We start from the raw sequence: 12091 nt of genomic DNA, 5'->3' as shown, positions 1-12091 counted from the left end.
TCTGCTCTGCAGCTCTGGGTCCTGGGGGGATTCCTCTCTCTCTCTTTCTCTCTCCTTCTCTCTCTTTCTCTCTAGGACTGTCCAGCCCACCACCACACACCCACTGAAGCATGTGTACACACGTATATATCTGCACACACAGTCACACAAACACAGTCACGCATACAGTGGGCTCGGGCCAGGCGGGTTTGGCAGCGACTGTAGACTGGGCCTGTGGAGAGATCTTTACGGAGCATGCAGAGCCCATCTGTGGCTGCTCCTCAGCGATGGGAGGCAGCTGGCTGGCTGTGTGTGTGTGTGTGTGTCTGTGTGTGTGTGTGTGTGTGTGTGTGTGTGTGTGTGTGTGTGTGTGTGTGTGTGTGTGTGTGTGTGTGTGTGTGTGTGTGTGTGTGTGTGTGTGTGTGTGTGTGTGTGTGTGTGTCGAAGCCAGGAAAGGAACTGGTGAAGGAGGAGAGAGGTTTGTGTGTGTTTGGGTCACAGAGCACCCCCAGAATGAGGGGCTAAACTCGGGCTGAAACTGACCCAAGCTCTCTCGCCTAGCCGAGCCAAATCTTCCCTTCTCCCTCTTTTTTCCCCCTTTCTTTTTTTCTCCTCTCTTCTCCTCACCCCCCCACCACCACCACCACCACCACCACCACCACCCAAGCCCTCCAGCTGGAAGAGCTCAGTCCCTGGGATCCGGGATGAATAAGTGGAGAGGCAGAGAGCAACAGCCTGGGCCTTCTCCCGCTGTCAGTGATACCGTGGATGACGTTCAATCACGACCGCATACACCCATGCAGCGCTTAACTCTCCCTGCTCTTAGAGAGGGATGGGCTCGGCATCGACGGGGAAAACCACAGAGGCCATAAGAAGAAACAGATTATGCTCTTTCTCCTCCCTAATGACTTCTGACACTCCTCTCGCTCGACAGTCCTCTCCAGCCTGTTTGCCTCGCGCTGACGTCCACTTCGACCCCCACTTGTGGCAAGGGCCATCTGGGCGTCATCTTGTGAGCTACACCACGGTCCGCCGATGGTGTGATGCTAGCCGCTCACGTGACAGTGATGGAGGGCGAGCACACCGAGCTTGTTTGGTGAACATGAGCGGCGTGTCTCAACCATCTCTGTATGTCCGTGTGTGTGTTGTGAAGCTCGCCCGTGTGCAACTGTTATGAGTCACGCTGAATCTGATTTGCTCTGCATGCCAGCCTGTTGACTGAGCTAACCAAAGCTAGTGCGCATTTGTCTGTGTGTGTGTGTGTGTGTGTGTGTGTGTGTGTGTGTGTGTGTGTGAGTGTGAGTGTGAGAGAAAGAAAGAGAGAGAGTGCCTGTGTTCACACGTACAAAAGCAGCTCTCGGCAGGGTGGAATTCAGGATATTCGGTTTCTCTCTCTCTTTTGCCTCTGACATCTTCATTTATGTCCCTCTAATGGGGGACAGCACGGAGTGGAAAATACTCTGCTTTTTTGCTTTTCAGCAAGCCACAGTTGCCAAGTCTGGCCCACCGGAGTGTAAATGCAACTTGGACCGAAGTTTATAGTTTATCCAATACCACGTACCCGATGGGCGAGTTTGTCCTGCTTCTCTATAATAAGGGTCAAATCCTTCCTGCTTTGCTAAACAGTTCTGGAGCCAGATGGGCCTTGTTTTGCTTAATTTCAGGATCCTTGTGTTTGTTCGTGTGTCTCGCTGTGTGTGTGTGTGTGTGTGTGTGTGTGTGTGTGTGTGTGTGTGGCCTACGCCGGCATTGAGGCGACTTGTTTACCGTGTTTGACATGTGAGGAAATCGGTGTGTGTACACTGCGGGGCGTGTGTTTATGTGTGTGTGTTTATAGACAGGCCACCCTAAGAACATCTGCCCCCACGACGGCCCGACAGAAGCCAGCTTTGTATACAAGCCCTGGGGTCGAGCCGCCGGCTACGGCCGCGGACCCGTGACCAGCTCACCTTCCCGTGGCGTCGCCCTCAAGCCAGTAGGAAGTCGCTTCAAACCGGTTTCTGATCAGTTTGTCACACAGCCGACAGCTCACGCGATTTGACGGCATCATGGATTTGGCGAATTCCTCTGGAGCTTTTTACACACATACTGACAGTTTGGCGGTTCGTGCCTTTTCTCCCAAGTATGAAGTGATCACGCTGTGTCAACAGCGCTCACTGGATCTTAACCACACATCAAGAGCGAAGCCATTTCAGAAGCAGCCGAGTGAATGTTTCCATTGTGAGGCCGATCCAGCTCGCGGCTCTATCTTGATGGATCTGAAAGCGGTTTAAGGCAGAAACAGCCCCTGCTTGCAGACAATTATTTGATATTGATTGACTTGAACGAGAACGGGATGCATCTGCACCCTGTGATTACACAAAACGTTGACCGCCTTGGGCAAGTGAATCCGCTCTAAATCTCCGCCGCTAGGTGTGTTACACACAAGAGCTGGACTACAATAGTCTTCGCATAACGGCGCTTTGTGTTTATTGCGAACCTTACCCTGTCATGTGGGGGAATTACTGTAATGTTTCATAAGAATCCAGAGAATCCACCGGAACTGCGAGCCTATATTGGATATTGTTTGAAGCGGCTGTAAATATGGCGGCTGTGTGTAGCGTGTCATCTGTAATAATGGTGGGGAAGCAGCCACGTTGATTCTGTTGGATAATGTAAGAGAGAGATGATAATTGGTGAGGGAACACTTCTCCTGCCGTGATAATTACCACGATGCTAGCGAGGGGAATAGAGTACCAACCTGTTGTGGCGATGATTGTGTGTGGAGTGCGTTTCTTTTTTGCGTGACACACATGTCGCTCGTGTGATTTAAATGCCGGAGGGATATCGAATGTTGGGCTGCAGAAAAACTAGACCCAGGAAACAAGAGGCGGTACCTGAATCAGGTCCGTTGGTGTGTTCCCCTTGGCGGAGATGGATTGCCCTGTGTAGGTAGTCGAGAATAACGTTTTTTGATTGATATGTACGGCATGTTCGCGCCGCCGCTCAGGAGGAACAAATCAATTCGAAAACCATTCTGTTGATATGAGCCGTCCCTGCCTTCTTTTCTCTCGCAGTTCCTGTGTCTCGGGTCCTTTCATTCAGCGGCCGAGGCTGCCTGCCAGGGCAATGCTCGGGGCCCGAGGCCTGAGTTGACTGGACGGGGGTGGAGAACATGCGGGGGGGGGGGGGTTGAGGCTCTGTAAGGGGCTTTGAGTGGGCCTTAGTGTAGGCGGCGTTTTATATGAAAGTCGGTGAGGGCAGGGCGCTTGAATAGGGGTGGCTGGGAAGTTGGGCTGGGAAGGTCCAGGATGCACCCCACAGAGCTTTTGTGGGCGCTCACATCCATGTGTGTGTGTGTGTGTGTGTGTGTGTGTGGAGTGGTGGTGGTGGTGGTGGTGGTGGTAGTGGTAGGGTGGTGGGGGCTGTAGCATATGTGAGATCATGTGCTCATATTCACCAGTGGAATGTAAAAAGAGAGACGAGGAGGGGGGTGGTTTCTCCCCTCGTCTCTTTTCCCCTCCGCCTGGTTGTTTTCTGTTCTCCCTCCGCTGTGCTGTAGCGTAGGCCTGTTTGTATAAGCTCTTTACAGGATTGAGCGCGCCGCGGAGCCGTCCAGATGAAACAAAACCAATCGCGTTGGGCTGTTTTTGAAAACGATTCTTTTTGTTGTGCTTGGTTTCAGGCAGATCCACCTCGTTTGACACGAGGGGAATAAAGGTTCCCTCACGTTCGGGGTCATTTCCCAGAAACGTCGTTTGCGTCCGCGCCGCTCTTCCTCTGTGCACTCGAGGCCTCTTTCATCAACAGGTCTTCTAAAAAGTCTCCAGACGACATGAATGGAAGATGCAATTCAACCTCCCCTTTTCCCCCACCTCTTTTTCCCTTTCGACCTCCTCAAAAGTACAATAATCTTCAGTCACTCGTCTCCTCCTCTCCATTGCGTGTGGCTGTGTGTAGCACCGGAGTGGCGCTGATTAAGCCAACAGAGAGACAAACGGAAGACAAAGTCCCAGCCCACCAGTTTAGTTTCACATCCTGGACTGGAGCTGGGCCGCAGCTTGCCAAGTGGAGGGCTTTTAAACTGGGCTAAACACTAATTGCTGCCCTATTTCTTTTATGTTGCTTCTTTCCCATCTGCGATGGCGCTTCCAGACCTCCACAGCAGCCAGCGCCTCATTATAGCAGACAGTTAACAAAGGCTGGGAAACAGAAGCGGAGAATTCACTTAGGATAGCTATCTAACCGCCAACCAGGAGGCCTGCTCGGAAAATTGAATCAATGACAGGGGCCGGCTTGTGATTAAATCCTTCAGGGATATTAAGATATTAAGATTTTTGGAAATCTTAATTATTCATCTAAATTGTTGCCGCTCGCTTTGATAATGGAATAAAGGGGTTGTAAAACTGAGAAGCAGGGAGCGAGGCAGATTGTTTTATTCAAGGGATTAAGACATTTTCATTGTTTTGAAACTGATCATTTTGGAGAAAAAAAAAAAAAAGCTGACAGCAATTTCCCTGCGAAGAAAATAACAAAATACCTACTTGTTGAGTGAAACAAATCAAAGTCTAATTGTGATGTTTGCCGGGTCTTATCCCCCCACCCCACTGGTTCTCACTTGTTTTTCTGTAGGTGTTTTTTTGTGTGAGTGTAAGGAGAGAGAGAGAGAGAGAGAGGGGGAGGATGGAGAGCGAGATGAGAGAAAAACAGAATGAGGGAAATGTTGAGGAGGTGAATGAGAGGGGAGGATAAAGCGAGAGGGAATGAGATTGGGGAGCAGAAATGGAGGGGGTGGGGGGTGCTGAGATGTGGGGAGGAGAGGGGGTGGTCAGCAACAAAGACTAACGTTGCCATGGAAACTTGTTTATGCCTCACTGATGCATCTTGTAGATCCAATTAGAGGCTGATTGTGTCCGTGTCTTCATAGACACACGCACGTGTACCCCACACCCCACACACACACACGCAGGAAAACATATGTACACTGACACACACACACACACACACACACACACACACACACACACACACACACACACACACACACACACACACACATGCAGGGTGATGCTGCATGTTGAAAACCAGCAAATTGTTAGGGAGGTAGGACAAAGCACACCCCGCGTTCTCTCTCTCTTATCGGCCCTTGAATTAGTGTGACCCCCTCTCCCCCTCTCCCCCTCAACCCCATGAGCACCAGACAATGGCGTGGAATTAACGTCTCACCCGCTCCCAAGCCTCGTGTGAGAGAGGTCCTACACGCACATGCTTTCATGACATCATTCATGGGCAGCCCACAAAAATAAGTGGGGGTCGATGGGGTTGGATTTTGAACCGTTTTGCAAATTCCATGTTGCATTTAAGTCTTTTGTGAATGAATTCGTTTATTTGGTAATGCGCCTGTCCGAGAAGAATGCCCATGAATGTGGAAAAGGCCTTAATCCAATCACGTTCATTTTCATGGGGGTTATCTCTTCAGAAAATGGGACTTTTTTTTTTTTTTTTTTTTTTTTAAATGATCGTAACTTACAATGGCTGGACGTTTGCCTGTGTTTGACATCAGAGGAGGAGGGATGGTGATCATACGCTGCTCCCCCCCCACCCCTCTACCCGCCGCCTGCACTTACACACTCCTCTATCAGTCTCTTTCAGGAGTCCTCCCCTTCCCCGGGCCTGTCTGAAGAGTCGGTTATTTAGTGGTGAAATGATGTGTGTGATGATGAAATGAGGGGCTGTAGATAAGGTGAGATTACTCTCTGAGAGAAAAAGAAGGGAGAGACAGACAGAGAGAGAGAGAGAGAGAGAGAGAGGGGTTAGAGAGAGATAGGGGGAGGCCCAGCCCCTGATGTCTTGTTAAAACGTGAGGGATCAGAAAGAACAACAAATGCATTGCGCGCTGCTAAATCCTGCTTAAATCCGCTGGCATGGGCAGATCTAGCAGATAGCCCCGCTGCTGTGCTCGCTGTCTGCGACCACGACACACACACACACACACACACACACACACACACACACACACACACACACACACACACACACACACACACACACACACACATACATGAACACACCCGTGGTCAGTCCGGCTGTCTGGGTTAATGCCTGGCTAACTGGGACAGCAGAGCTGAACCATGTTGACATTTTAAGCCTCAAACAAGTCCAGAACAATGATTCAGCCCGTCTGCTCCCCCCCATCAGACCGCAAACTCAGCCCATTTTGCTGACCGACTCTCTCACTCACACACGCACACACACACACACACACACACACATGCAGGCATGCTAAAAAACATACACACCACTGCCCAAACACACTGCAAGTACTCGGTGTACCCCTTGCCCCCGCCTCCCTCCCTTCACACACACTTACACACACACACACACACACACACACACACACACACACACACACACACACACACTGGGTCTCCTCCTGTTCCCCACCTTTAGTGAATAAAGGAGAACAAGAGCTGATCTGATTGAGTTGGCAGCAGAGAGGGAGGTGGAGAGGTACAGTAAGGCCAGATGGATTATCTTAATCCTCCACTAGATGATCACGGCAGAGGGAAAATGAACTAGGAAGCCCGAAACCTTCCGGCTGACCCCCAGAAAACTGTTTTCCTCCAGAAACTCGGACCTCTGAAGTAGAGGCAGCATAGATATTATGTTGACGCACGGGTCTTATATGGAAGTCCACAAATATGAAAAAAAAGAACCCGCTGCATTCTTTGGGTGTAATCCCATCTGCAGCCATTTCTGCGGCAGCCATTTTGTGTTTGGCCATCTTGTTTCCCCCTGCTTGCAAACTTTTGGTATGCTTTGATTTGGATCCAAGTATGAAAAAGAAAACTCTAGAGGATTTGTGTGAAACGCTCTGTCGACCGTCGCTGAACAATGTCAAGCTGCTACATGTAGTGTTTTTTGTGTGTGTGCGTGTGCGTGTGCGTGTGCGTGTGTGAATTAACCATGCTCTGCCTAAAAGCCCAAGCCAGACAAATCTAAACCCATAACTCCGATAGCTCAAAGTATTAAGATTGTATAAACTGTTGTTGAGTTATGTGGCTGGGTTTTCCAGACTACCTTTTATTATGTGTTAGTGATAATTTGTCTGCTTTGTCTTTTTCTCGCCCGTCAGGTTTGTGGCTGGACAGGGCCTTGTGATCTACCCAGACATCGGGGACAAGCTGGACATCATCTGTCCCAAAGGGGACCAAGGCAGAGACTATGAGTTCTACAAGCTGTACCTGGTGAAGAGGGAGCAGGCTGAGAGCTGCAGCACAGTCCTCGACCCCAACGTCCTGGTCAACTGTAACAAGCCTGAGAAGGACATCAAGTTCACCATCAAGTTCCAGGAGTTCAGCCCCAACTACATGGGCCTGGAGTTCAAGAAGAACGTCAACTACTACATCACCTGTGAGTTTGTCTTCAAAGATGATTTATTGTTGATATTTAGCTTTTCAACCTCCATTTAAGCAGAGAAGCGAAGAGTAATAATCTGCTTCACACTTGGTTACACACAGTCACACCTGGGAGTTTCCTGGTAAAACTGTATTTTAATGGCCTCTGCAGCAGCTCCACAGCAACAATCGGAGCGTACGTGCCTTGCTTGTGATGCAGTGGTTGTTGGCGATTAAGAAAGGTAGAGTTCAGGATGCAAACCTACAATCTTGACTGACATTTCCTCAGGTGCTACTTTACTTAAATACAGTTTTGAGGTGCTTGTTTCTCCATTTTTAATTCTACAAATGGAAAATTCTAGATTATTGTAAGAGCATCTAAACCTTTGCTTTACAAGACTTTCAGAATCATTTCCTAATAATGTCCAAGAAGTTTCTTGAAAACAACTATGTAATTAGTTATTCTGTTTTTTTAGAAACAGAGACATTGTTCAGTTGGGGCACCATCATTTTAGTAACCCAGAGTGGGTGTCATCAGGACACAGGAATCAAACAGTTCAACATTAATGGAGACCTAAGTTTCCAACAATAAATTAATAATTATTGAGTATTTATTGTGATGACAAAGTAGCTTTTATTTCAGGAAAATTCTCATTTTCCCTTCAGTTAGTAACAGATGATATGGTATGGTAGAAAATCCAAAGTGAAGTACAATTCTTTTGATTAAGGTGCAAGATTATAAAAGAGGCCTATCTGCACATTGAATAGTTTCACTTATTGATACTGATGTACATTTTGGTGATATAACTTCCAGACTTTTACTCAAGCAACATTTTAAATGAAGCTAGCTTGTATGTAATGTCACTGTTTTTACTGAAGACAAGGACGTTAATAGGTTTAAGCATCGAGGCATTGTGCACACTTCCCTTTGGATACTTAGACACAGTCTGTCTCTGGGTTTAATTTATTATTACTAACTTATTGCGGGTTATATTGTTGGTAACGATTTGAATCATAGTTTTGCAGTTAAAAGTATATCCTGAACCAGCATTTGTTGATTTGCACAAGTAGATGGTGTTAAAGAAGAGAAACGATAACAACAAAAAAACTACAACACAAAATGTTTAATTCACGCCTGAGCATTTAACTGGGAATGAAAATATATTCAAAATTATACAACTATGTTCACACTTTAAACTGTAGAGCATCTAAACAATTTGACACAATTATTATTCATTTATTATGTATTCGTCACTAGTATGTACATTAAGTATATTTAATATTCAAAGACATCAGTCATACAGCAGTAAAATGGTTTGTTCATGTCGTCTTCTGACACTGTAACAATAACCACTGGTTCAAGAGGAGGTGAAGCTGGAACAGCAGCAGAGGCTGGTTCTCTGTTGGGTTTAGGCCCATCCTCAAGGATTGGCTTTTCATTTACATCCTCCCTGTCCTGGACATCAGTAATGCAAGAAGCTTCAGTAGGGGATGTCGGAGGAGCTGCTGGAGGAGACACTTTAGCAGAGTTTGTCTCTGAACTTGAGGTTGGCTGATCTGTTTCAGTCAGCCTGGTGGTCAAGTTGTCCAGTAATGCAGCAACTATCATACGTTCAGAAGGAGGGGTCAGTGGAGATGGTCACACAGCAGGGTCTGGTTCTCTGGTGGTTTCTGAGTCAATCCCCAAGCAGGGTTTATCATTTATATTCTCCCTGGCCTCACCGTCAATAATGAATGAAGGTTCAACAGGGGGCGTCAGAAAAGCAAGAACAGCAGCATTTATATCCTCCCTGTCATGAACTTCAATAATAGATGGAGGTTCAGATGGGGGTGTTGGAGAAGCTGGTGGAGGTGCCACCTCAGCAGAGTTTGTTTCTGGATTAAGGCTGGCAGTCAAGTCATCCTGCACTGCAACAATTATCACAGGTTCAGCAGGAGGGGCAAGTGGAGATGGACTCATCTCCACTTGCCCCTCCATGAACTTCAATAATAGATGGAGGTTCAGCAGGGTGTGATGTGAAAGCTGGTGAAGGTGCCACCTCAGCAGAGTTTGTCTCTGGTCTTGAGGTTGGCTGCTCTGTGTCATCCAGGCTGGGGGTCAAGTCCTCCTGCACTGCAGCAATGATCACAGGTTCAGCAGGAGGGGTCAGTGCAGCCGAAGTCACAGCAGAGTCTGGTTCTACTGTGGGCTCTAGGTTTTCATCCTCCCTGGCCTGAACATTGGTTATAGACAGAGGTTCAGCACGGGTTGTTGGAGAAGCAGAAACAGCAGCAGAGTTTGGTTCTCTGGTGGGTTCTGGGTAAATCTCCAAGCAGGGTTTTTCATTTCCAACCTCCAGAGTTTGAAATTCAATAGATGGAGGTTCTGCAGGGGGTGTAGTAGAAGCTGGTGGAGGTGCCACCACAGCAGAATCTGGTTCTCTGGTGGGTGCTTGGTCATTCTCCAAGCAGGGTTCATCATTTACATCCTCCCTGTCCTGAAAGTCAGTAATAGATGGAGGTTCCTCAGGGGGTGTTGGAGAAATCGATGGAGGTGCCACCACAGCAGAGTTTGTCTGTGGACTGGGTGTTAGCGGCTCCTCAGTTACAGCCAGGTTTAAATCTTCCTGGACTGGAGTGTTGGCAGGAGGTTCAACAGCTGGTGTCAGACAAGTCGGTACTTTTTGGCTCTGGGGCTCAAACGTACTACAAATCTGTCCAACTGCAACATCAACACTTTCACTCAGCAGCACTGGTGCGAAGCTCTTGATCCTGTCCATCAGGATTTCGTGTGGATGTGTCTGTCTGATCTTTGTCAGGATAGACAGGACCATGTCATCCCTCATGGAGCGGGAGAAGGTGGCCTGACGCTTCACATTGGTGAGAGATTCAGAAACTTGGTCCAAAACGGCCTTTGTAACCCCAACAGACAGTTTGCTGAGTTTCTGGGAAGGCATATTTAAGAGGGGACGAGGTGGAAGCACCCAGAAGCCCTGCAGGACTCTGGGAACAACTTCTAACGCCCCCTCTTCCGGACAGAGTTCTTTGGAGCTGGGAGCCTCCATCGCCTCGTTTCTTAAGATTTTGGCGTAGTCCGCAGCCATGATGAGGAGTTTAGGATGTCTGTGGGTTACAGTCATTAAAATTAGTTTTTAAAAACCAATCAGAATATCACATAGATGTTAAAAGCACTAATGTAACTTGATAAATATGGGTCAAATACAACTCACTGAAAATTAGGAGGTGAGGCCTTTGGGGAGTTGAGGAGCATTTGGGCTTCAAACTCAACGTCCCTCATTTTATTGCTGACATTTACTGCCCATAACTGAAACAAGGAATTAAAGATGAAGTTCAGTTTTGACATGCTTAGAGGAAAAAGTAATATAACAATTCCCTCCCAACTATTCCAAGTCTTCTCCTCAGGGTTCTTGTCTTACCAGCGTCAGCAGAGGCTTGGCATCCTCCTCATCAAAATCCTCCAGTTCAAACTCCCAAAGGCTTTAAATAGAAACAGAATAATTTATTTTTACTCTTCTTCTTTTTACGCTCTACATTTTTAGAGTAATATTAGTGTAACATGAGCCATAGTTCAAGGTGTAGTGTTGGATAGTCTGTATGCGTCTCAGTAACTCACCGTTCTCTCAGAGTATTTTTGCTCTCCTCCAAAAGGAGGTAGCTCATGTCTTCAGCAGTCACCTGAGATGGGATCTGTTTTTTCTGCTGAAGCCTTAGGAGTTCCATCATCAGTGCAATCTAAAAAAGCATAAAGGAGATAAGTCATCTTTAAGCATGGCAAGACATAGTTAATCATAATTTACCTTGCATATTATATTAGTGCGAGCTTTGATGATTAGTAAGTCTTACCTGAGACTTGTAACTGCTCATATTCCTGCAGAGCCCCCTCATATATGTGCGTATCAAACAGCACCTGTGAAGGGAATAAGATATGGTACTTTAAGTTTTAGTCACTTCTTTAAGACACATCTGAAAAATGTTTAAAGTCCAACTCCAGTAAAGACAAAAAACTCTCACATACCCTGACGGGTCTGTAGATTCCTCTACTTCCTTCAAGAAACTCCATTGATATTTTATTTGCTGTATATCACAACACAGAACAAATCAAACAGTCAAGCGACAGGTTCAATTTCACAAGTGTAAGTTCAACGACAGACTCAAGAGTAGTCAATCACGGTGAGCAGAGTACTCTAGGTGAAGAGTCTTATAAGCTCCGGAGTAGAATCATCAGGATTCTAGATTTCTACAACTGAACTGACTTGTGTTCCACATTGTGGCTGGTCACCAAGGAAACACTTTTTTTTAAATATAAAGTCTATAATATATACTACTGTGAATTGATTCATACATAATGTATCAAACAATGCAGTCATCACAACACCAGTTGATGGAACCATAAGGGGCCATTGATTACATGCTGACACCCAGTGAAATCCTCTGGGATATTTCGCTCTAAAGGATAAGGCTGATGATAGTCTATATTTTCTAATTGTCATTAAAATCCCATGGAAAGGCCAAAAGCATCAATGAATATATCCTACTAACACACTTTGCCAAAAACTAATATAGATAGCTTATACCTCTGAGCCACAAAGCTCCATTGTGTCCAAAAACTATTAAAAACTCATCAATAAGTCACACTGGATGACATGTTATTTTATATAATCAATCTGAGTCAATCCCACTTATACAGTATATTGTCCAGGTGCTGTAAACTCACAAAACGTGTATGAATCCGCAAC

General features: G+C 46.7%; 1 protein-coding gene across 1 annotated transcript in view; it reads left to right on the top strand.

The window, feature by feature from the left end:
- efnb1 (ephrin-B1) overlaps positions 1–12091 on the top strand; it is a 59847-nt gene that overhangs the window by 18460 nt on the left and 29296 nt on the right. The window contains exon 2 of the mRNA XM_054597775.1: positions 7094–7371. Coding sequence (XP_054453750.1) covers positions 7094–7371 — 278 coding nt within the window. The remainder of the gene's footprint in view (positions 1–7093; positions 7372–12091) is intronic.

The sequence above is a fragment of the Anoplopoma fimbria genome, chromosome 4, assembly GCF_027596085.1.
Source record: "Anoplopoma fimbria isolate UVic2021 breed Golden Eagle Sablefish chromosome 4, Afim_UVic_2022, whole genome shotgun sequence".
NCBI classification, from domain to species: Eukaryota; Metazoa; Chordata; class Actinopteri; order Perciformes; family Anoplopomatidae; genus Anoplopoma; species Anoplopoma fimbria.
Note: the sequence above shows the minus strand (reverse complement) of the source record. Positions and strands in the feature narration are given on the sequence as shown.